Below are 26323 nucleotides of genomic sequence, written 5' to 3'. Positions count from 1 at the left end.
GGAATGTACACACAGGAAATCGGAACGTACACACAGTACACACAGGAAACGGAATGATCACACATACAGTAGAGGAAACACAGGTTTATTTGGAAATCAGGATACAAGAAATAAATCGTACTTTTTTAAAATATAAATAATTCATTTTATTTTTCATTAGTACACACATGACAGTTAATCAAATGATTATTGTATGTAGCCAGCGTTCCGAAGTTCTTTAAGTATGGTCGATACTTCCACGATATGCGAGTAGTTCCCTCTACGAACAGATGCCACCATCACTCTTAGCCGGACAACCAATATTTTTGGATCTTTCCATGATGTGGAATCAATCTCTTCTGCCACCATCTTCATTGTATGTTTATTATAAATATTATGATCTCTGGTGTCTTCCGTTTTAACACCATCCTCACGGTTACTTTCATCATCTAGCCAGCGATCATCACAAGCTTGATCAGATTTATTTATTATAACACGACGTTTCCATCGCTTCGGTCTCAGGGCACCACCACATTCTTCGATCTTGTCAGCTTTAGGTTCTGCATCACAGTCTATGCCTTGTAAACAGCCTCAGAGTCACTGTAGCAATCACCGTAGAAGACAACGTCTTCACCCAGATTACTGCAAGAACTCAATATCGTTGATGTCGAAGTGTCTTCATCGTCTGTATGCTTCCTTTTCAGGAGTCCACCATTTATACAAAGTATGGAGGATCTGCTAAATATAGGCTTGAATGTATTCTCACTTTTCACAGTGTTGATACCTTCATTAGTTTCAGTCTTCCCGATACCATCAACATCCTTCAATATTTTTTTCTCGTCACGATCGGCGTGCTAAGGCTTCCATCTTTTCTATATTAATAATATTATTTGTCTTAAAATCTCCGCGTACATGTCACTATCACAGATGTAAATCATCATCATAGCTGTCATCAATATTATCATGAGTTGCATCAATATCACTCATTTTATGATATCGTTTCCACATTTCAGTTGTCAGAGATGTACCACAATCTATGATCTTGTGAGCTCCATTCTCATTTTCTGTAAAAGCCTATCAGTCCAGTTTTATTATTTAATCCTTCAACCCATCATCACAAACTCAATTAAATCATCTTAGTATATAGAAAAAAAATCATCAAAGTTCCTTTCATTTAATCATAGGAACCGCATCATCCTTTCCACCTATAGTGTAGTTTCTTGAGCCCAAGAGTCTTTCATTATATATACCATGCAGTGTTCTTCAAGAGATGTGGTTTACTACCAGTTCTACATACAAAACCATCCTATCAATAATTTGTTTACACATAAAAAAAAAAAACTTCACGCTATTTTTTCGTGTTTTACTAAATTATCTCTTCGTCTAAAATAATTACCACACATAGTAATTTCTACAAAGGACGCTTTGTCCAAGTCATTTTAACCATCATCTGTCTGAAAACAACCATGTCCCATCTATATCACAAAGTAAACGAGGGTTAGTGGAGATAGGTCAAACAAGTGCTAGTCACTCATAGGGTAAGAACCATGTGTTCGATACATATCTCAGTCAATGTAGCATCTATGTATTTTTCTTACCTCATGTAGAAAAATATCTTACAATGCATACGAATTTAAACTTATTCACGTGCGACCAGTCAAAAGTACATAAATTCAAGCACGTCAACCTCAAAAAAAAAAAAATTCTCAAGGATAGAGACAGAGACTACACGATCGAGACACGCCTACCGTCACCCGCAAATGAACATTGACCCCTCGCGCGGGAGTTGCAAGCTAGCAGAATACTGCGGCAGTCATATTTTTGCTCAAGACATGCATACATCACGTCGCTAGCCTTCCAACCCATTTCACGTAAAACTCCAGTGAAATCGTAATCCAGCATACGTAAAGTACTTGCTGGAACCACTTCAAAGTATACATCACTGAACCAGAGCAGAAAATCAGCCTACGAATGTATATCTTGCTACCTACAAAAATAAATGTAAAGCACATATACGAGAGGAGTCGATTCCTACATACCATACTCAATACTCTGATAATTATAAGCAGCAAAATATTTTAAATCAAGACCTTAGCCAGTATACATTCATTTTCCCATGTTGTAAAAATTCATGTTAGTAATCAGCAACGGAGTGAGTTACTTGGACGAAGAACAGCTTTCCAAGTATCCAGAATCTTACTGATACAGACCATCCAGTGCACCAGCATACCCCGAAGTGTGGTCAATTGATAAACATTCTTTAATTTTTTAATATCACCTCCGTAGTGTACACCAATATATGACAGGTTACGATTTAAGACCATAAATTTCCCACAAGTCTATTAGTTTTATTTCGGGGAGTAATAAATTATTTCTCAAACATAATAAATCAAGTTCCTATCAGATTTGCTCTAATGTTACGGTATTACCTGTACCAGCACATTACCAAAACATCTCCCATAAAAATCTTAAGAATGCAGATGACATACACAGTCAAAAATAATTTTAACAAAAAAAAACAGTCTTCAGCATTATTGATAAAAAAAGAATACACACAAACAAGTCAAAACGGACATTTCAAATCCAACCTAAATTACGTGACACATGAAGTTTATTGAATTAAGATAAACGATGCAGGTTAGGGAAAAATATATAAAAAATTCTTTAATTCTATAATTTATTTAAAATGTTACATTTATACACATTAAAATCTGACACTGTATATATTTTTTACATTTCTCAGTCCATGCGACATTCAACATTATTAAAATAAATTATTATAGTTCGTATTAAGAGTGAAAAAATACAAATAATTCATACAGATCACGTTACATCAGATCAGGAGTGTAACACCTTAGAGGGCCAGAAATTATGCTAGAAACCCGTCTTTACAAAATTTATAATGTTTTTTCAAGTAAAATTTTCGTGTAACCTGTACACCGCACTTCTCACACAGAAATTTTACACGGTCAAGATTTCTTCTGCAGCCATGCCTTTCATGGATGCGTGTACTTCGTACTCGTTCGAAACGTTTACCACAGTAGCGGCACTGATAGAGATACTCATCACAATTACCATCGCTTCCCCGATGTACAACTTGCAAATTAACTTTGCTTTTACAATACCTAATCAAATTACTTTTGTTTGTGAAATGTACACCACATGGCTCACACGGAAATTTCAACGATTAACGTTTCTTCTACAGACATGATTTTCATGTCTTCTTGCATGTTGTCGGTATTTAAAACTTTTGCTACAGTACGTACACAGATGTCTCGTCGTTAGACCGTTAGTCACCGACGGCTCGGAAAGTATATTACTTTCAATGTGCACTGCTGTTGTAGGCGACGAAGTCCCGTATGTTGCATGAGCTGGAGATTTCCCAGTCGACATTAACAGATCATCTGTACTGGATGCCAAAGAATCTGAAGTATACACGACTGATGCAGAAGCTGGGAATTGCTCACAAAATGTTTTATTTACGAAATGCGGTGTATTTGCAGGTATCGGAGTCTCCTCTGCGTTCGATAATGAACACATTGAAGTCTCTTGTAGTGAAGAGACAGTAGATACAGCCATACATCGGGATCTCTGGAGATGGTAGCTTCGTTACTATCGGAATCTCTGGAGCTTCCCTCATCGTTGTCATAGGGATCTGCTTCGTCATCATCGCCTCCGTCGTCAGGGACCCCGGTGAAGACGTGAGCCCCTCCGTCAAGATCTCTGCAGTCGTTGACCCCGCCACCATTGGGATTTGTACCGATTTCAACGTTGCTACAATTGAGTTCGGATACACATCAATATTCATATACCAGACTTATATGCAGCCAAAGACTCGCTTAAATAACAGTGTCCGCTTGTATAATACGCAAGTCAATACATCATCCATTGTTATTACTTAAAAAAATTAGGAATTTCAAGGAATGAGAATTTAAATTATATATACAATCAACTAATCACACATCCTACATACACGGTTAATTTAGACTTAATAGAGGAGCAAGAGTCTGTAATCAATGGAACTTTCAGAATCCAAACAAAATTTAAACTACTCAAATGTAAATTTTATTATGTAGAGCTACACATAACATCCAACTGACTCCAAATGACTACAACACATGACTAAAATAATTTATACGATACCAGGCTAGGTCCAAAGTCAATTTTTTTGTACCTCTCATCTACAGTTCAGGGGAGCTTCAGTGCTGATATAGCTACAGCCAAGACATGCTCAGTACCACACATCTTCAAAATCCTATCCCTTCAAAGTCGATCCTTGTTAAGCCTTACGACAAAAGTCTCCGAAACAAGAGACCTACTCTATAATTTTACTAGTCATTTTTAACCTTTCATAGCACACATCGATAAATATCTTCGTAAATATCCCAAAATATTATCAGACCACTAGCATTTGATTTATGCAAATACTGTGGGTCACCAGCGTATTCATCAACACATGACCATTCAACATTAAGCTCCCCACTTACTTCCATCAGTCTACTAGGCTCCACGCAGCACACATAAACTAAAAGAAGTCAATTAACAACCTATTATTTATTTACATTCGAATATTTAACAGCATACCGTCGACTAGTAAAATAATCCTGTCAGTGAACATGTCAGCAAAGTCTACATTTATATAGAACCAGGAATCCATTGAACATTCAGAACCTAGCTACACATACACAGTGCTGGATGCAAGTTAATTCTACACTTATTTATCATCACTGACACTCATATTACATCATAGGCACTTGAGTCAACACTCATTTTCCATCATTAACATGCACACAAATGCAAATTAACCACCATCGACACTCAATGCAACCAACCACTTTCCATAATCTAATCTCAATTCGGCACTCATTTTCCAACATCAACACTCAATTCAACACTCACTTTTCATCATCGACACTCAATTCAACACCCACTTTCCATCATCAACACGCATTTTCCATAGTCGACACTCAATTCGACACTCATTTTCCATAATCGACACTCAATTCGACACTCATTTTCCTTAATCGACACTCAATTCATCACTCATTTTCCATAATCGACACTCAATTTCCATCATCGTCACCCAATTCGACACTTATTTTCCATCATCGACACTCAATTCTACACTCATTTTCCAACAACTACACTCAATTCAACACTCATTTTCCATCATAGACACTCAATTTCCATCATCGACACTCAATTTGACACTCAATTTCCATCATCGACACTCAATTCGACACTCATTTTCCATCGATGACACTCAATTAAACACTCATTTTCCGTCATCGATACTTAATTCTACATACTCTTTCCTTCTTCGACACTAATTTTCCATCATCTACATACAGTAAAATGGAAACTTTCCACACACACACACACACACACACACAGATACATATATAAATATATTCATACTCAACTCAATTCTTTAAAGTAGCATACACATGAACTTTATTAGGACATGAATAACGACACATTTTAATAACAATTTTTAAAATTATATTTATATCAAAAATACAAAAGTATAAAAATCCGTCAGTCAATACACATTACTAACTTATTATATATACCCTGAAATTCTAAGTTCATCAAGAATAGCCCACGTTTCTTTGATAACTGATACAATTTCGTCATTTTGCGAAACAAGTAAAAGTCGCAACCTGTTCGTTAACACGTTCGGGTCTTTCCACGATATATAATCAATTTCGCTTGATGACACCATCTTCTTCGAATGTTTGCTGAACATATTCTGAAAATCGTTGTAATAATGATTATGATAATTTGTATCATCATCATCATCATCGATGCTATCCACATCTTTATCAAACACACTGACATCTTCATCTTGCATATCCCAGTATTTCGAATTTTTTGACATTGGAGTACCATCATTGGCAACAAGCTTACTTGCTAATTTTCCAAAAAAATATTCCAAAGTCCGTAGAAGTCTACTTTAGGACGCCTTGACACTTTTTCTGGAGATGTTACTTTCATTATCTTCTACCTTACTTATATCTCCAACACCATTTAAGCTATATACTTTCTCAAGACCTGGAGAGATTTTAACACAATCGCTTTTAAGACTAGGTCGATCAATTTCATTGTAAGACATACTGTCCCCGAGCATATCGTCTCCATCTTCGTACTTTATCTCCTGAACGAGCTTGGCTTTACAAGTTTTATAGTGTCTTTTTAAATTCTCTCTTCGTGTCATACGCCTACCACACTTGTCACAACTTAGTATTTGACGGAATGGACTTTTAAAACAATCGGTCTTTTCATGTCTACGAGCATTATAGCTTTTATCAAAGTATTTGCTACAGTATGTACAATGTCCTTCAGATCGAGATCGATATTTGAGTATCGTACCTTCACTAGACTGTATGTACTCCATAATGGTTGAATAGCCACTAAAAGTATTATTTAGGTACTTCGTATTTTTATGTATGAACATTCATTAATTATTTACGAAAAAAGATTTTTTTTTTTCTCATTTTGACTAAAAAACTCATGTTCCACGTAGTTTTACTACCCACCTTCATATTTCCTCATATATTATGTTGTAAAAGCATCCAAAGTTGGTTGTAGGTTACGGAATGCTCACTCACGATCTCTTGAAAAAGGTGTGCCTCCCTAGATCTCAAGAGGAAGAACATTGACCTTATTTAAAAATTAGTGAATAATATCATGACCTAGCAAGAATCACAAGATAATCTATTCACATATTAGCATCCATCATGTATCAGTTGTCTGTATATGCAGTCTCTGTTGTCTGTATAAGTAGACAATGTTTTGTGTGGGATGCGGGATGCTCCCTAACGATCGCAACAGAAGGAGGGCTTCGCTAGAACTCAAGGGGAAGGGAAATCTTCGTGTGTGATAGCTTTTTCCATTTGTTTCAAGGCATAGTAATCGTCTGATTAATGAACTTTGGTTTTTGTGTGATTTCCACCTGTTAAAATTATTTTTTAAGTGTTGATTTGATAATATGACTTCGGAAATTTACACGAAACTCTGAATAAAATTACCTGTCTTAGACACCAAGGACAGTACAGTTTGTCTTTCATGTTAATGCTTCTCAGATGTCTCAAAGCATATTATTTGTCTGAGTAAAGTTATTATTTTTTTTTAATCCACCTGAAAACAATATTGTAAGTGCTGATTTATTGACAGAATTTCACTGATTAAATTTAACTCTGAATAGAAATATCATGAGTCAGTAAGTAAAAAATTCTTCATGCAGAGATAGATCTCGCGCAAATAATCAGGAGCACTCGGCGAAATCCATCAGATGTCTAGCCAGGAATAATCAGAAACACTTGGAGAAAGCCATCAATATAATATCAAGATTAATCAGAAGCACTCGGAGAAATCCATCTGATGTCTTGTTAGGTATAATCAGAAGCACACGGAGAAAACCACCATAATATTGTCAAGAATAATCGGAAGCTCACGGAGAAAACCATCAGGGAGGATGTCGTTTATAAACATCATAAATTACCAATTTTTTTAAAAAGTCCAAATTTAATCCTGCTTAAGCAAAGAGTTCACAAGCGGGCTTGTGCTAGAACTCTCATGTTGCTTAAGCAAAGAGTTCACAAGCTGGCTTGTGCTAGAACTCTCATGTTGCTTAAGCAAAGAGTTCACAAGCGGGCTTGTGCTATAACTCTCATGTTGCTTAAGCAAAGAGTTCACAAGCGGGCTTGTGCTAGAACTCTCATGTTGCTTAAGCAAAGAGTTCACAAGCGGGCTTGTGCTAGAACTCTCATGTTGCTTAAGCAAAGAGTTCACAAGCTGGCTTGTGCTATAACTCTCATGTTGCTTAAGCAAAGAGTTCACAAGCGGGCTGTGAATTGAGTGTAGTTGTTGGAAAATGAGTGTAGAATTGAGTGTCGATGATGGAAAATAAGTGTCGAATTGGGTGACGATGATGGAAATTGAGTGTCGATTATGGAAAATGAGTGATGAATTGAGTGTCGATTAAGGAAAATGAGTGTCGAATTGAGTGTCGATTATGGAAAATGAGTGTCGAATTGAGTGTCGACTATGGAAAATGCGTGTTGATGATGGAAAGTGGGTGTTGAATTGAGTGTCGATGATGAAAAGTGAGTGTTGAATTGAGTGTTGATGTTGGAAAATGAGTGCCGAATTGAGATTAGATTATGGAAAGTGGTTGGTTGCATTGAGTGTCGATGGTGGTTAATTTGCATTTGTGTGCATGTTAATGATGGAAAATGAGTGTTGACTCAAGTGCCTATGATGTAATATGAGTGTCAGTGATGATAAATAAGTGTAGAATTAACTTGCATCCAGCACTGTGTATGTGTAGCTAGGTTCTGAATGTTCAATGGATTCCTGGTTCTATATAAATGTAGACTTTGCTGACATGTTCACTGACAGGATTATTTTACTAGTCGACGGTATGCTGTTAAATATTCGAATGTAAATAAATAATAGGTTGTTAATTGACTTCTTTTAGTTTATGTGTGCTGCGTGGAGCCTAGTAGACTGATGGAAGTAAGTGGGGAGCTTAATGTTGAATGGTCATGTGTTGATGAATACGCTGGTGACCCACAGTATTTGCATAAATCAAATGCTAGTGGTCTGATAATATTTTGGGATATTTACGAAGATATTTATCGATGTGTGCTATGAAAGGTTAAAAATGACTAGTAAAATTATAGAGTAGGTCTCTTGTTTCGGAGACTTTTGTCGTAAGGCTTAACAAGGATCGACTTTGAAGGGATAGGATTTTGAAGATGTGTGGTACTGAGCATGTCTTGGCTGTAGCTATATCAGCACTGAAGCTCCCCTGAACTGTAGATGAGAGGTACAAAAAAATTGACTTTGGACCTAGCCTGGTATCGTATAAATTATTTTAGTCATGTGTTGTAGTCATTTGGAGTCAGTTGGATGTTATGTGTAGCTCTACATAATAAAATTTACATTTGAGTAGTTTAAATTTTGTTTGGATTCTGAAAGTTCCATTGATTACAGACTCTTGCTCCTCTATTAAGTCTAAATTAACCGTGTATGTAGGATGTGTGATTAGTTGATTGTATATATAATTTAAATTCTCATTCCTTGAAATTCCTAATTTTTTTAAGTAATAACAATGGATGATGTATTGACTTGCGTATTATACAAGCGGACACTGTTATTTAAGCGAGTCTTTGGCTGCATATAAGTCTGGTATATGAATATTGATGTGTATCCGAACTCAATTGTAGCAACGTTGAAATCGGTACAAATCCCAATGGTGGCGGGGTCAACGACTGCAGAGATCTTGACGGAGGGGCTCACGTCTTCACCGGGGTCCCTGACGACGGAGGCGATGATGACGAAGCAGATCCCTATGACAACGATGAGGGAAGCTCCAGAGATTCCGATAGTAACGAAGCTACCATCTCCAGAGATCCCGATGTATGGCTGTATCTACTGTCTCTTCACTACAAGAGACTTCAATGTGTTCATTATCGAACGCAGAGGAGACTCCGATACCTGCAAATACACCGCATTTCGTAAATAAAACATTTTGTGAGCAATTCCCAGCTTCTGCATCAGTCGTGTATACTTCAGATTCTTTGGCATCCAGTACAGATGATCTGTTAATGTCGACTGGGAAATCTCCAGCTCATGCAACATACGGGACTTCGTCGCCTACAACAGCAGTGCACATTGAAAGTAATATACTTTCCGAGCCGTCGGTGACTAACGGTCTAACGACGAGACATCTGTGTACGTACTGTAGCAAAAGTTTTAAATACCGACAACATGCAAGAAGACATGAAAATCATGTCTGTAGAAGAAACGTTAATCGTTGAAATTTCCGTGTGAGCCATGTGGTGTACATTTCACAAACAAAAGTAATTTGATTAGGTATTGTAAAAGCAAAGTTAATTTGCAAGTTGTACATCGGGGAAGCGATGGTAATTGTGATGAGTATCTCTATCAGTGCCGCTACTGTGGTAAACGTTTTGAACGAGTACGAAGTACACGCATCCATGAAAGGCATGGCTGCAGAAGAAATCTTGACCGTGTAAAATTTCTGTGTGAGAAGTGCGGTGTACAGGTTACACGAAAATTTTACTTGAAAAAACATTATAAATTTTGTAAAGACGGGTTTCTAGCATAATTTCTGGCCCTCTAAGGTGTTACACTCCTGATCTGATGTAACGTGATCTGTATGAATTATTTGTATTTTTTCACTCTTAATACGAACTATAATAATTTATTTTAATAATGTTGAATGTCGCATGGACTGAGAAATGTAAAAAATATATACAGTGTCAGATTTTAATGTGTATAAATGTAACATTTTAAATAAATTATAGAATTAAAGAATTTTTTATATATTTTTCCCTAACCTGCATCGTTTATCTTAATTCAATAAACTTCATGTGTCACGTAATTTAGGTTGGATTTGAAATGTCCGTTTTGACTTGTTTGTGTGTATTCTTTTTTTATCAATAATGCTGAAGACTGTTTTTTTTTGTTAAAATTATTTTTGACTGTGTATGTCATCTGCATTCTTAAGATTTTTATGGGAGATGTTTTGGTAATGTGCTGGTACAGGTAATACCGTAACATTAGAGCAAATCTGATAGGAACTTGATTTATTATGTTTGAGAAATAATTTATTACTCCCCGAAATAAAACTAATAGACTTGTGGGAAATTTATGGTCTTAAATCGTAACCTGTCATATATTGGTGTACACTACGGAGGTGATATTAAAAAATTAAAGAATGTTTATCAATTGACCACACTTCGGGGTATGCTGGTGCACTGGATGGTCTGTATCAGTAAGATTCTGGATACTTGGAAAGCTGTTCTTCGTCCAAGTAACTCACTCCGTTGCTGATTACTAACATGAATTTTTACAACATGGGAAAATGAATGTATACTGGCTAAGGTCTTGATTTAAAATATTTTGCTGCTTATAATTATCAGAGTATTGAGTATGGTATGTAGGAATCGACTCCTCTCGTATATGTGCTTTACATTTATTTTTGTAGGTAGCAAGATATACATTCGTAGGCTGATTTTCTGCTCTGGTTCAGTGATGTATACTTTGAAGTGGTTCCAGCAAGTACTTTACGTATGCTGGATTACGATTTCACTGGAGTTTTACGTGAAATGGGTTGGAAGGCTAGCGACGTGATGTATGCATGTCTTGAGCAAAAATATGACTGCCGCAGTATTCTGCTAGCTTGCAACTCCCGCGCGAGGGGTCAATGTTCATTTGCGGGTGACGGTAGGCGTGTCTCGATCGTGTAGTCTCTGTCTCTATCCTTGAGAATTTTTTTTTTTTTGAGGTTGACGTGCTTGAATTTATGTACTTTTGACTGGTCGCACGTGAATAAGTTTAAATTCGTATGCATTGTAAGATATTTTTCTACATGAGGTAAGAAAAATACATAGATGCTACATTGACTGAGATATGTATCGAACACATGGTTCTTACCCTATGAGTGACTAGCACTTGTTTGACCTATCTCCACTAACCCTCGTTTACTTTGTGATATAGATGGGACATGGTTGTTTTCAGACAGATGATGGTTAAAATGACTTGGACAAAGCGTCCTTTGTAGAAATTACTATGTGTGGTAATTATTTTAGACGAAGAGATAATTTAGTAAAACACGAAAAAATAGCGTGAAGTTTTTTTTTTTTATGTGTAAACAAATTATTGATAGGATGGTTTTGTATGTAGAACTGGTAGTAAACCACATCTCTTGAAGAACACTGCATGGTATATATAATGAAAGACTCTTGGGCTCAAGAAACTACACTATAGGTGGAAAGGATGATGCGGTTCCTATGATTAAATGAAAGGAACTTTGATGATTTTTTTTCTATATACTAAGATGATTTAATTGAGTTTGTGATGATGGGTTGAAGGATTAAATAATAAAACTGGACTGATAGGCTTTTACAGAAAATGAGAATGGAGCTCACAAGATCATAGATTGTGGTACATCTCTGACAACTGAAATGTGGAAACGATATCATAAAATGAGTGATATTGATGCAACTCATGATAATATTGATGACAGCTATGATGATGATTTACATCTGTGATAGTGACATGTACGCGGAGATTTTAAGACAAATAATATTATTAATATAGAAAAGATGGAAGCCTTAGCACGCCGATCGTGACGAGAAAAAAATATTGAAGGATGTTGATGGTATCGGGAAGACTGAAACTAATGAAGGTATCAACACTGTGAAAAGTGAGAATACATTCAAGCCTATATTTAGCAGATCCTCCATACTTTGTATAAATGGTGGACTCCTGAAAAGGAAGCATACAGACGATGAAGACACTTCGACATCAACGATATTGAGTTCTTGCAGTAATCTGGGTGAAGACGTTGTCTTCTACGGTGATTGCTACAGTGACTCTGAGGCTGTTTACAAGGCATAGACTGTGATGCAGAACCTAAAGCTGACAAGATCGAAGAATGTGGTGGTGCCCTGAGACCGAAGCGATGGAAACGTCGTGTTATAATAAATAAATCTGATCAAGCTTGTGATGATCGCTGGCTAGATGATGAAAGTAACCGTGAGGATGGTGTTAAAACGGAAGACACCAGAGATCATAATATTTATAATAAACATACAATGAAGATGGTGGCAGAAGAGATTGATTCCACATCATGGAAAGATCCAAAAATATTGGTTGTCCGGCTAAGAGTGATGGTGGCATCTGTTCGTAGAGGGAACTACTCGCATATCGTGGAAGTATCGACCATACTTAAAGAACTTCGGAACGCTGGCTACATACAATAATCATTTGATTAACTGTCATGTGTGTACTAATGAAAAATAAAATGAATTATTTATATTTTAAAAAAGTACGATTTATTTCTTGTATCCTGATTTCCAAATAAACCTGTGTTTCCTCTACTGTATGTGTGATCATTCCGTTTCCTGTGTGTACTGTGTGTACGTTCCGATTTCCTGTGTGTACATTCCGTTTTCCTGTGTGTACATTTCGTTTTCCTGTTTGTACATTTCGTTTCCCTGTTTGTACATTTCGTTTTCCTGTTTGTACATTTCGTTTTCCTGTTTGTACATTTCGTTTTACTGTGTGTACATTTCGTTTTCCTGTTTGTACATTTCGTTTTCCTGTTTGTACATTTCGTTTTCCTGTTTGTACATTTCGTTTTCCTGTGTGTACATTTCGTTTTCCTGTGTGTACATTTCGTTTTCCTGTTTGTACATTTCGTTTTCCTGTTTGTGCATTTCGTTTTCCTGTTTGTACATTTCGTTTTCCTGTTTGTACATTTCGTTTTCCTGTTTGTACATTTCGTTTTCCTGTGTGTACGTTACGTTTCCTGTGTGTACTGTGTGTACGTTCCGTTTCCTGTGTGTACGTTCCGTCTCCTGTGTGTACTGTGTGTACGTTCCGTTTCCTGTGTTTACGTTCCGATTTCCTGTGTGTACTGTGTGTACGTTCCGTTTCCTGTGTGTACTGTGTGTACGTTCAGTTTCCTGTGTGTACTGTGTGTACATTGCGTGTTGGAGCCGAGTAGACTTGTATCCATGTAGCTTCATAGACATGTAGTTTCGTAGTCATGCGGTCTTTTAGTCATGCAGTCTCTCAGCCATGTATAACTCGGAACCAGCTAGATCCTTTTAGACTCGTAGCCTTGTAGCCTCGTAGTCTCTTAGACTCGTAGCATTGTAGCCCAATATCATTGGAGCTGTTGAAAGAAAAGGTAGTTGGAGCATTTGGAGCTGTTGGAGCCATTTGGAGGCTGTTGGAGCATTTGGAGGCTGTTGGAGCATTTAAAGCTGCTGGAGCATTTGGAGCTAAGAAGTAGTCGTTGCACGTCTATGCAAAGCTAAATGTTTATAAGTTTGCTGGCTTTCGCAAGTGATTCTGTAGTAGGATAGAAATTGTGTAATAAATATTATGTTTGTAAAAGACTTTGTGGTGTTTTATTTCTCTAACCGAACGCTTTTCTGGTATTTAAATTAAATTTATTTTAGCTTCGTCCAGAATCGTGCCAAGGACCCTAGACGACCTAATTAATCAGTATATTGTTTGCAAATTTATTTTATAAATTTTTAACTTTTTCCTGAATTTTTAGTTTAATTATTACGAAAATTCCAAGATGATGGTCTTGATGTCGGATAGGATGATGGTAGTAGAGGATTTAAAGTCTCTTAAGAATTTTGAACATGGTTTATTGAAATTATTATTATTTTTTTTCATAAAATTAAACATTATTGCATCATTCAGGGATCGAACCAAGGACTGGAGCGGATAAAATCGATATGTAAGTTAATGAGTGATTTGTTTGATGAATTTTGGATTTTTTTCCGCTTTTATAGCTACATTATTACATGATTTCAAGATGGCTGCCGAATTTCAAGATGGCGGGGGCACCTCGGTAATAAATGATTACTGCACTGTTGCGGGTTAGAATAAAATCATCCAGATGGAAATGTACTCTATAATACAAGTACACACACAAGATGGTGTACTCCGACAGGTGGTAGCTCCTGGTAGCATGTACTGAACATAAAATGACGGATCCGTGATGGACGACAAGGACAAAGTCAAATTTAAAGGACAAAGTCAAATTTCAAGGTCAAGGTCAAATTTCAAGGTCAAGGGCAAATTTCAAGGTCAAGTTCAAGGTCAAAGTTCAAGGTCAAGGACAAAGTTCAAGGTCAAGGACAAATGTGTGGTGACTAGATACTTATACTAACATGGTATCAGCACACTCTAGCGGTCGAAAACAAGATGGTGGTCTCCAGCGGGTGATTTCAAGATGGCGGTCGTCACGAAAAGTGCAACGGTGGTTTTAAGGATTTTTTTATTATTTAATTAGGTTGATTAATTTTTTTAATGATTTTTGAAATTTTTCCCGATTTTCTAACATAAGAATTACGGATTTTCAAGATGGCGACCATAACGATAATTGCAACAGTTACGTCTTAATACAAGATGGTGGTTCTGTCTCGAACAGGTGGTGCTATTATTACTTTAAATTAAAAAAATTACAAGTCCAAATATGCATGTTATTTTTTTTATATACCTTATTTAATTTTCAGTCTGGTAAATGTCTCGATAGCCGAGCGGTTAAAGGCGTATGTTTTCCAACCTAGAGATCAGAGCTGTGATGGTTCGAATCACAGCGCTTCCAATATATTTTTCATAAAAAAATAAATTTAATATGTCGATAAGGATCATAATAGCTCTGGTAGGTAATGGAACATCGACCTTATGTGATGAGACAGAGCGACGCTGTCGCTCTCTAGGAACAAACGACGGAAACAAAGTTGTCGGTATCCAAGATGGCGACCTCCAGTGGAACAGAAAAATATCAAGAGCGACGATGGTGCTATCTAGGAACAAACAACTGAAACAAAGTCGACTGTATCCAAGATGGCGGCCTCCAGTGGAACAGAAAAAAAAATCAAGAGCGACGCTGGCGCTATCTAGGAACAAACAGCTGAAACAGAGTCGTCGGTATCCAAGATGGCGGCCTCCAGTGGAACATAAAAAAAAATCAAAAGCGACGCTGGCGCTATCTAGGAACAAACAGCTGAAACAGAGTCGTCGGTATCCAAGATGGCGGCCTCCAGTGGAACATAAAAAAATCAATATGGCGACAGAGATGAAAATTTCATCATAATGAGTGGGGCGCTCGATTTAAATATGTCGGATCCAAGATGGCCTCCGTGATCTACTTGTCCCGTTACGTTGTGTCCCGTTACGTTGTGTCCCGTTACGTTGTGTCCTGTTACGATGCATCCAAGATGGCGGATCCAAGATGGCGGATCCAAAATGGCCGCCGGGGTCAAGGTCAAGGTCAAAGGTCAAGGTCACAACCATCCAAGATGGCCGCCGTGACGTCACAATCCAAGATGGCGGTCGGCTCCACAGGCTCCACAGCCTGAAGCCTGTTTCCGGAGCCCCCAATATATACTACTACCGAGGAACCACTTATTATGTTTTCTGTACACTCCGTAGGTCGTGTCATTATTCTGGCTCGTAAACGATATCAGGTATGGTCGGACCATTGCATTAACTTGATGTCTTTTTTTCAGTATTTTTTTCTTGTGCATGGACTCTGTACTTGTTAAGTCCTCTTCTTCTCGATCTGGTTCATACTTTCTCTTCTTTACAGTTGGCATTTCATCTTCAACTTGTCTTCACAATTATGGCTGGTTCTTCCTTGTTTTTAAGTTCGTCGAGGCAACTAGTGATTGATTTAAATATCTCCTCATTTTCCATCTCACGTGCAAGTCTGGTTCGTCTAGCAAGTAAATATTTTTCACAAACAGACTGTATAGCTCGATGAAGGTCACTGGCCAGGTCCGACATTGTACTGGCTGAAAACGTATTGCAAGACCTCCTTTTATACTTTTTTATTCGTTCGCAGAAACTTCTTTCTTGTGTTTGGCTAAATCTGAATTTGTTGACAAGTGAGATAGTGATGCTTTCAGACTAGTTTGAAAAGTTCTCAAATCGTCTCGTCTTTGTGCATTCGATACTTCGATCATGTCGCGAATGCGAGAATCCGAGGCTTCCACACGCTGGTCGATGGCAACGAGATAATCTAGTAATTCGTTTTTCACACTTTCTACTTTTTAAGCCAGTAGCGAAATGTATTTGCGGATGTCATGAGACTTGAGAGCAGTACGTAAGTCTCGACTGCTGCGTCCAAATTTGGAAATGCTATGACTCATGTTTGACGATAAACTGATCGAAACCTCGTCTGTACCTTCCCTTATATAGCGGCCAGTCCTTTACGATGACTAGAAATCCGTGCTCGTGTTTCCAGCACAAGGAGCACATATCTTTGAATTCCTGGAATGTCATGTCGGTGTTTACGTGATCATCATAAGCGTGACGTAAATTAAGTTCGTCCATGTGAAAAAGTACTATGACATTCGCATTATCACGCAGCAAATGTTTTGGAATACGACTGTACGTCTGACACAGGTAAACGCAGTCTACTTTACTGTGTCTGCCCATGGAAAAGTACTCTTGTATTATGCCTTTTTCTCGCACATTACATCGTCGAAAACAAACACGGAATTGGCTTTTATTTCGCTTGGAGGTACCACATCCGCATTATCATTAAATGGAAAATACTCCAGACCATCCACTGAGTGTAGAACAGTAGCTAGGTGCTGGTACTTTGGCTGTTGCAACGACTTGGAATACAAGTAAACGTTTTCGAACCGAAGACCGTTTGGTTCCTCCAGTAAACTCAGCAGAACGCACGTTTTGCCGCAGTTGGACGGACCCGCCATTATGCAACGTACTGCAGAAGGCAACAGTAAGCCATGTCGTGATTCACGCGCACTAAATACATCGTCTTGCGTAATGCGCACGGGCAAACACACTTCTTGCTTGACGACCTGCATTGTACTAAAGAAATTGTATAAAATCAAACACATTTATACTTTCTGGTCAGTTGTGCGTAATGACTCGAAGAGGTAAGAACAAAAAACACATCGGTGCAGGACTCGTGAACTCGCTGATAAACAATCTGCCATTCGAGCTACACATTCCCGGCTACAGATTCTGCGGCCCCGGCACTAAACTATCGAAAAGGTTAGCTCGCGGTGACGTGGGCATTAATTTTCTCGACGAAAAGTGCAAGCAGCACGATATCGCATATTCATTAAGCAAGGATCTGGAATCCAGGCACCAGGCCGACGAGATATTGGCACAGGAAGCCGAAGATATAAGTAAATCGTTGAACGCGGGACTTGGAGAAAAAAATCGCAGCGTGGGGCGTATCTAAAATCATGAAGGCAAAGACGAAATTAGGAATGGGTGCTCGTCAAGCCAGCTCCATGAAGTCAAAGACTAACTCACGCAAGACCAAACACAAGACTGGTGCAGGCGTGCAAAAAGCCAAGCAAAAATTACAGACTCTTGACAAGAAGATTATAGGAGGATTTCTTCCTTTGATTTTGCCTGCATTGGGTGCTCTCGGCGGCCTCATCGGTGCAACGAGCGGTATAGTGCGGGCAGTCAACACTTCGAAGAATGAGCGTAAGCAGTTAAAAGAAGCACAGCGACACAATGCCAGCATGGAAGCCATTGCCATGGGTAAAAAAAAACGGCGCAGGACTCTGCTTGCAACCTCACAAATCAGGTCGAGGCATGAGGAAGAAACGAATGAAAAAATCTTAAGTTCTTTGCCGAAACGTCCGCTCACCAATATAGATTTGATCAGGTACGCTCGAAAACTGAAAATACCAAATTTCCGCGGCGTGTTTATGCGAGACACTTTGCCCAGCAAGCCAAAAACGCACGAACGTGCCATCATTAATTTAGACACGTCGGCGGGTCGCGGCACGCACTGGGTGGACTATGTTAAGTCTTGAAAAATGACCGAGTACTACGATTGTTTTGGAAATTTAAGTCCTCCGCCAGAACTGCGACAGTACCTGGGCCATCCACTACGTTGTTTTAAAATTACGAAACGGAACAGAGGCCTAATCAAACAAACTGCGGACACTTGTGTCTTCGCTTTTTAACAAACAAAAATTAGCTGACAAATAAAAATTGCTACTTAAAGGTTGTGCAGTGATGATAATTTATTACTCATGTCGATAACACTTACCTTGACAGGTCACGCATCTGAGCTACGGGCGGTTCATTTCCCGCCTCTGGATTTAGACGGAGAATGGTGTATCGGACTCGTAGATCTAATATCGACGAAGAAAACTGCAAGATCTGCTTCCTGAAAAGCGATGGAACCGCTCATGAAATACATTTACCTGTTGGCTCTTACGAAATTGACGACATTGCAAAGTACATCAGGGATATGTTACCACAGGATGTAGACTTTCAACTGCGTGGAAATCCAAACACTCAAAAAAGCATTCTAACATGCAGTGAAAATGTCGACTTTACGAAACCTGGGACCATAGGTACGATGCTCGGATTCGAATCAAAGGTGTATGATACAGGAAGAACGTACGAATCTACGCGTGCAGTAAAGATTTTGCCTGTGAATGTCATAAGAATAAACTGTAATTTTGAAAGTGGAACGTATCTCAACGGAAGACTAAGCAACATGCTGCACGAGTTTTCGCCGATGGTCCCGCCAGGATATAAACTGGTAGAAGTACCGCAAAGTATCATTTACGTTCCAGTCGTCGTGAAGTGCGCACACGAAGTCGTCGTCAGAATCGTTGACCAGCGAGAACGATTGGTGAATTTTCAAGACGAAGAAATTACATTACGTCTGCACTTGAAGCGATGGGCATAAAGTTCGTAACACCGAACAGTTATAAAAGAAATCGTATTGGCGTTAATAAGAACAGTTCTCTACCAGACACCGGTGCATTAACTTCTGACAGCATAAAGTATCTTCTCAGTATTGGACAAGTGCCGAATAAATATGGAAGACGAAATCCTCAACGTGTAAGATCCGGTTCTTTTTTGATGACAGCATTACGAAAATGGAATTGCACGAGTACCAGCCTGTCCTGCTCGGACCGTACGCACTACCATCGGAAGTACGCATTGCTGTACAGCACCAAGATATTTGTACTTTACCTTCGCAGTCATTTCTACGTATAAGAGGCACGCTGACAAAAGCGGATGGTACGCACCCGACAACGTCATCAATATCCTGCAATGGTATTCTTAACCTAATCGAGCGCATTACATATGTACTGAATGGCGTCAAGGTAGACCAGACGAGAGATGTAGGCATAACATCTGCTATGAAAAATTACCTTTCGCTCACGCCAAATAAACTGTCTGCTGCAAAGATGGCCGGTTGGGCTCTCGAGGATGAATATAAGCTTCCGGTTTATGCCGAAGGGAAGTTCGAAGTTTGTGTTCCTCTGTCCATGCTTCTTGGTTTCGCCGAGGACTACAAGCATATAATCATTAATTCGAAACAAATGCTCGTACTGCTTCTAGCCAACACGCACATTAATGCAATTGTCGCCGCTGCAGAAAACCCTCAAGATGTCTCGCTAACACTGCAGTCAATCGAGTGGATGCTGCCCCACATCCAAGTGAGCACCATTGAACAAGTAAATATGTTGAAGAACATAGAAAATGGCAAGAACTTCGATGTGCCATTCCGATCCTGGAGCCTGGAAACTTATACTGGCTTGCCTCATAGTCAGCGTATCAATTGGATAGTAAAGTCCAGCTTCGCTACGGAAAAACCAAGATTCATCATCGTCGGGCTTCAGACCGGAAGACAGCTCAATGAATGAGTAAGTCGCTCCGTATTCGATAACTCTCAAATACGTAATGTAAAAATATTTTTAAACAGCGAAAGTTATCCGTACGTTGACATGAACATGGACTTTGAAAGTGGAAGATTTATTCTCGCATATCAAATGTACACCAAGTTTCAGCAAGCTTACTATGGGCGGAGACAGTCACCGATACTGAGTCCCGACATTTTAAAGAACAAGGCTCCGTTAATTGTGTTTGACGTTTCCAAACAGGATGATCGTATAAATTCAAACATCATCGACTGCAGGATCGAGATATCGACTAGCGGAAATATTCCACCAAACACCTATGCTTTTTGTCTGATACTTCACGATCGGCTTGCTTCGTACAATTGTCGAGACAAACTTGTGAAAATTCTGACATAAATAGTGTTTCGTTTTCTATGATAATTTAGTTACGACCGAGCATTGCTAGCGACAAGATGTACTGCAACCTGCAAGGTTTCCAGAGTGAAAAAGGATTCGTGCTCAAGGAAATTAGCGTCACCTCCGGAGACAAGACTCGAACACGCAGCTTCCGGCCCCCGTATCCTTGGAAACTACTAGACGAAAAAAGTAAACGGTCGAACGAATGGCTATGTAAATATTATCACGCACTAGAGTGGGAAAAAGGGAAAATTCCGTACCACCAAGTGAAAAACATTATTGAAGATTTACTAGTTCAAAAAGATATAATCTACGTCGCCGGACCTGAACAGAAGAAATGGCTGAGCAAGTTGTGTGATGCGTCACTTGTAATTGTAGACTTACAGACCGACTACGGCTGTCCTTCCCTGCGCAAGCTTAGTGCAATATACGACGTGCAGCCACGTGACAAGTTTGAACGTGTCTGTGCCTGTACAATCTCGCAGTTAATGCAGAAATGGCACACACAATGTTAGTAGGAGCCTGCATATATAAATGGCGTACATACGTACGTGCCTACAGTTGTCGTTCTACCCGCAAGAATATGTTTACGTTTCATCCTGCTAACGTGTACGTGAGCGCAAGACCTAGCTTCAGCAGTGTCGAGTACAGCTACTGGGATTCCGGGTATCTACGTACATATACAGAAACCTGTGATGGAGGCGCTCAGCATTGGCGGTTTGCGCACTTTCCTGTGTCCTATGAACCGACTCAGCAACTGGTACATTGTTGCGTACCTGGAAACTGTGCCGTCTATCACATGAGACCACACACAATCCTTCCTGCTAGCATCGCTGAGGTAGTCGCCTCGTCTGCATGTGCTACACCAAACATGGGCGTGTTGCAACCTGTTGCGACCTGTGATGCTTCTACGCAGACGTCCAAACGGTGTGCGTCTCGTCGTCGCAGTTCAGGCAGTGAATCTGTCCCAACTAGCACTGAGCCAAAGCCCAGGCGTAGACGTGGTCACAGACGTCATCGACCATGTCTTGTCGGAGTTGTCGACGTCGCAGAAGATGACCAGCTGGAAACCTGTGTTCCTGATCCCGTGACCTGCGAACCAGTTGGAACCGGAGTCGACGAGGCAGTGCGTGCGGCATTAAAGACTTTGCTTGTGAAAATGCTTGATTCCTTAACCTAATGTGTATTTGTGTAATTTTTATAAATAAATATGTAAAACTTGAACTTGTGTATTTTTTATTTCTATAATTTTTAGGTACCTAATAAAAAATAATTTTAAATACGGACAATATTTTGACTCATGTAGTTTAACAGTAGACCGCGGGTATATAAGCGAGGTTCAGACGACTGGACCCGCAGTTCACCTCTGGCCGCGGTGCAGTACGGTCTTGCTCTCTTCAGGTAGTTTCGTGAGATTTAGTTACTGTTCCAATGTCGACCGGAATAGACTGTTTACCGTCAGCAGCGGGGACCTCGATGGCAGCAACGATGATGGCGTCGGAGATCCCGATACCGACTGCAGAGGAGACCGCGACAGCGGTGGAGATCCCGATACCTGCTGCAGAGGAGACAACGATACGTGCTGTTCCATTATCAGCTGAAGTTTCACCATCTGCATTCTAGAAATCAATTAATGAAGAGCGTACAGCACATCAATGCAAATATTGTGGCGCATCTTTTACTAAACCTACGAATGCGCGCAGACATGAAAGAAGCAGTTGTCCGAATAATTTACTGAAACGAATACAATTTCAGTGTATAAAATGTAATAAACTAATTTCACGTCTCGATAGTTTACATCATCATTATAAAAAATGTTCCGAGAAAGTTAAGTGCGAGTATAATGAACATTGTTATTGTTTTGACTCATGTGTTGTACCAGCTGATGAGACTAAATAAGTGAGACCATGGTGATATGAACTTCAGTCCGCCTCCGGCTGCGGTGATGAACGGATCGGATAGTTAGTCTTGTATAACATAATAGACCGGTATCTAGTTATTCTTGTGAACTCGATGACATCATTACCACTATCTACACCAACCTGGATGGAAGGTCTACCATCATCAGTGCAGAGCACGATGACAACGACGTCTACAGCTGCACCTGCTCTCTCAGCACAGCAGGAGATTTCGACGCGTGCAACATCTTCTGCAGAGCAGACCTCAATGGCTTCAGAAGTTAACATGTCAGCAGTGTTACAATGGTTGTCAAAAATTCCAGTGCCATTGATGAAGGAAGGAGCATCCAACGGTGTTCCATCACCCGACTGCACGTACTGTGAAAAGATCAAAAACTTGAAATTACGTGATTATGTAACACACAATTGTGATAATAACTCTGAACGCATTAAATATCAGTGCAACAGGTGTTTAAGCAAGTTTATACACTATGGACGATTGAAACGGCACCTCAGGAATTGTGATAGACTGGCTGTACATTCATCGGAATCAAGCTGTATATTTTGTAAGAAAACATTAGCCAATATTCAAAGTGCACAGCAACACGAAATATATCACTGTCCTTTTAATGAAGTCGTTAATTCGTCTTTGTGTGAAAATTGTGGTGTACCAAAAAATATGTCGACCTGATAAACTGAATAGACATTTACGTACATGTAAAAGACTTACTTCGTCCATTAAGAAGACTGTTTGAATCGAGAAAACCACAAAACTTTAGTCATTTGTCTGTGTATTTTTTTTGTACTTGTAGTAGTGTAGTATTTGTGTAATAAAAGTTTTTTTTAAAAGAACTTGCGGGGTTTTTATTTTCTCAAACCTGCCACTTTAGTGGTACTTTTTTAAAATATTAAAGTTGTTTTGTATCGGGCAGGGATCGAACCAAGGACAGGAATCGATCGAATCAATCGGTATATGGATTACAAATTTATTTAATGAATTTTGAACTTTTTCCCGAATTAATAAGTCAATAAATACGAATTTCCAAGATGGTGGACATGATGGCTTATAGGATGATGGTAGTAGAGGATTTAAAATCTCTTTACGAATGTTGAACATGATTTTTTTGAAATTATTATTTTTTACATAAAATTAAACATTATTGCATCGATCGGGTATCGAACCGAGGAGATGAATCGATCGAGTCAATATGTAAATTAATAAGTGATTTATTTAATGAATTTTTGAAGGTTTCCCGATTTTCTAGCTAAATAATTACATTATTCCAAGATGGCTGCCATAACAAAACATTCAACATTAATAGTATCCAATATGATGGTCATAACATACAGTGTAACATTGACATCGTCCTCCACCATGATGGTGGGCATAACGAAACATGCAACAATTATATAATCCAAGATGGCGACCATTACGATATGTGTAACAGTGGTTTTTAAGTAATATTTTATTTAATTTTTATTATTTAATTCGATTAGTTAATTTTTTAATTATTTTTAAACTTTTTCCCGATTTTCTAACATAAAAATTATGGATTTTCAAGATGGCGGACATGACATCATACTAGGTGACAATATATACTTTGAAATAAGTGGTGGGGGTCAGTCTGCATGAAGCCACCATTGAGGAAGGATCGGATGCCATTTTTATATTTTTTGCACTCGTCGGTTTCGAACCGAGGACTCCGAGCTCCATGTTGTAAATGTTTGTTTTTTAAATATTTTTTATTAAAATTTATTAAGTGAATTTTTTTATTAATTTAAATTTTTTTCATTTAAATTGGATAATAAATAAAAAAGTTAAAGATGGCGACCATAACGATAATTGCAACTATGACATCATAATTCAAAATGGCGGATAACTCAATGCCGGAATGTTCGAGAAAACGAAATGACATCATCCAAAATGGTGTATCCAAGATGGCGGCCGTGATCTACTTGTCCCATTACGATGTGTCCCATTACGATGTGTCCCGTTACGATGTGTCCCGTTACGCTGTGTACCGTTACGCTCATCCAAGATGGCCGCAGTGACGTCACAATCAAAAATGGCTGACCGACAATCACAATCCACACTCCTACTACTGATCTCGGAGCCCCTATGATATACTACTATCAACGTATGACCTATGGTTGAGGGGGGGTGGAGAGGGTAAAATAAAGGATGTCGGCGAGCGCCCAGTGCCTTCAAAGCTGGACACGTCCGAGACATTACGATGGCCAAGTGACCTCTGTTGCACATTTGTGTTGTAGGAATAAAACTGCCCCTGAATGTCACTCGTATACATTGTTTTACTAAGCATCGTTTGAGTATTAAAATTATTGCAGTACCCATCACATATATCATGAAAAATAACTCAAATACGATTGCAGTTTATAGTTCTTTAACATACAATAAGTTGGTCGATGTTATAATAGGCTTTGTTCCTGAGGACATATTTTTAAATTGAAATTACCCACAAGCATTTAGAGTGTGTTGGTATGTGCATGTGTGTTCCAGATCGGGTCGGTGTTCCAACTGATCCTGACGATCGCCATCATGGTGGCGCAGATCATGAGCATGGAGTGGTTTATGGGCACCGAGGCGCTGTGGCCCTACCTGCTGGCCTTCATCCTGGTGCCCGGGATCATCCAGTGTGCGCTGCTGCCCTTCTGCGCAGAGTCGCCGCGCTATCTGTTCATCACCAAGGAGCTGGAGACTGAGACCACGGAAAGTCAGTCGCGTCTGCCCAATTATTAGCGACTGGAAAAATTCTCGGTTTCAATGACCACTAGGATAGACTCCACGGTTCTCTATGTACTCGGGCAACAAGTATCACCTGGTCATTGGCTACCGACTCGGGACACCTGTTTACTGCGATTCTTATGATTCGATACTTCTTTTGTTGAGTGTTTGCCATTGGCTCAGAGTCCTTAAGGTAAATTGCTGTCCAATCACTGACGCAGCATTAAGCTAAACGAGTTTGGATTCCAGCCTGTCTCGAAAGGAATCCGTGAATTTTTCCGGTCTCTACCAATAATAATTGCAGTTTCTTTTTAAAAAATAGAATTATCTTGACCATAAAGTTGTTGTTGGTCGTAGTGCGAAATTCAGCCACCAGCGCCACTTGTATTGTTCTTTTTTCACTTTGTTTTCAAACTATACACTTTAATTTCATGCCCTCAAAGATTTCTTAATATAATGTACCCACTAAAAAAATCCCCCCAAGAATCCCCCTAAATAAATGTACCCCCTAAATAAATGTATCCCCTGAATAAAAAGGGGATTGTCTGTAAAGTCGGTTTACGGACGATAATTTTACGTGAAAACGTCATAAGAAAACATTGATGAAAAATCGCATGGTTTTTAATTTTCAAATATGATTTACAGTTTTTTTGCAATTTTAATTAAAATAATTTGATTTAATATAATCGAGAACAATTAGTTATAAAAATAAACTGAAATCAAATCAATGTCAATAAATTGTTAATTTTAAATGACGAAATTGGGCAAATAAATAAAAAAAAATTAATTTATGCTTTTTAGAAGCCCGCCTTAACCTGTTTGATATTATAGAAGATTTTCTCGCACGGTGGTTGGCCGGTTCTTGCACGCTTGGCTCAGGTGAAACGTGACAATTTTTCGTGCGTGCAGCCGGCGTTAATCTATTTATAAGACGTTATCACGTCAAAAAAGAATAGAATTTGTGACCACAAAAGGGGGCAGTTTTGTCTTCTTCTAAACGATCAGCAAGAATTTAGAATGTTAATAATTTTAAATACCGTTAAGATAAACTATATCATAAGTTAAAGGAGTTGAAATGGGTT

At 38.8% G+C, this 26323-nt stretch overlaps 1 protein-coding gene across 1 annotated transcript in view; it reads left to right on the top strand.

Moving 5' to 3' along the window:
* Positions 1-26323, top strand: part of LOC134542547 (solute carrier family 2, facilitated glucose transporter member 1-like) — a 72794-nt gene that overhangs the window by 29856 nt on the left and 16615 nt on the right. Inside the window, exon 5 of the mRNA XM_063386908.1 lies at positions 25017-25230. Within this exon, the coding sequence (XP_063242978.1) occupies positions 25017-25230 (214 nt within the window). The remainder of the gene's footprint in view (positions 1-25016; positions 25231-26323) is intronic.

Source organism: Bacillus rossius (genome assembly GCF_032445375.1).
Source record: "Bacillus rossius redtenbacheri isolate Brsri chromosome 9 unlocalized genomic scaffold, Brsri_v3 Brsri_v3_scf9_1, whole genome shotgun sequence".
Lineage (NCBI taxonomy): Eukaryota > Metazoa > Arthropoda > Insecta > Phasmatodea > Bacillidae > Bacillus > Bacillus rossius.
This window is presented reverse-complemented; position numbering and strand designations above follow the sequence as displayed.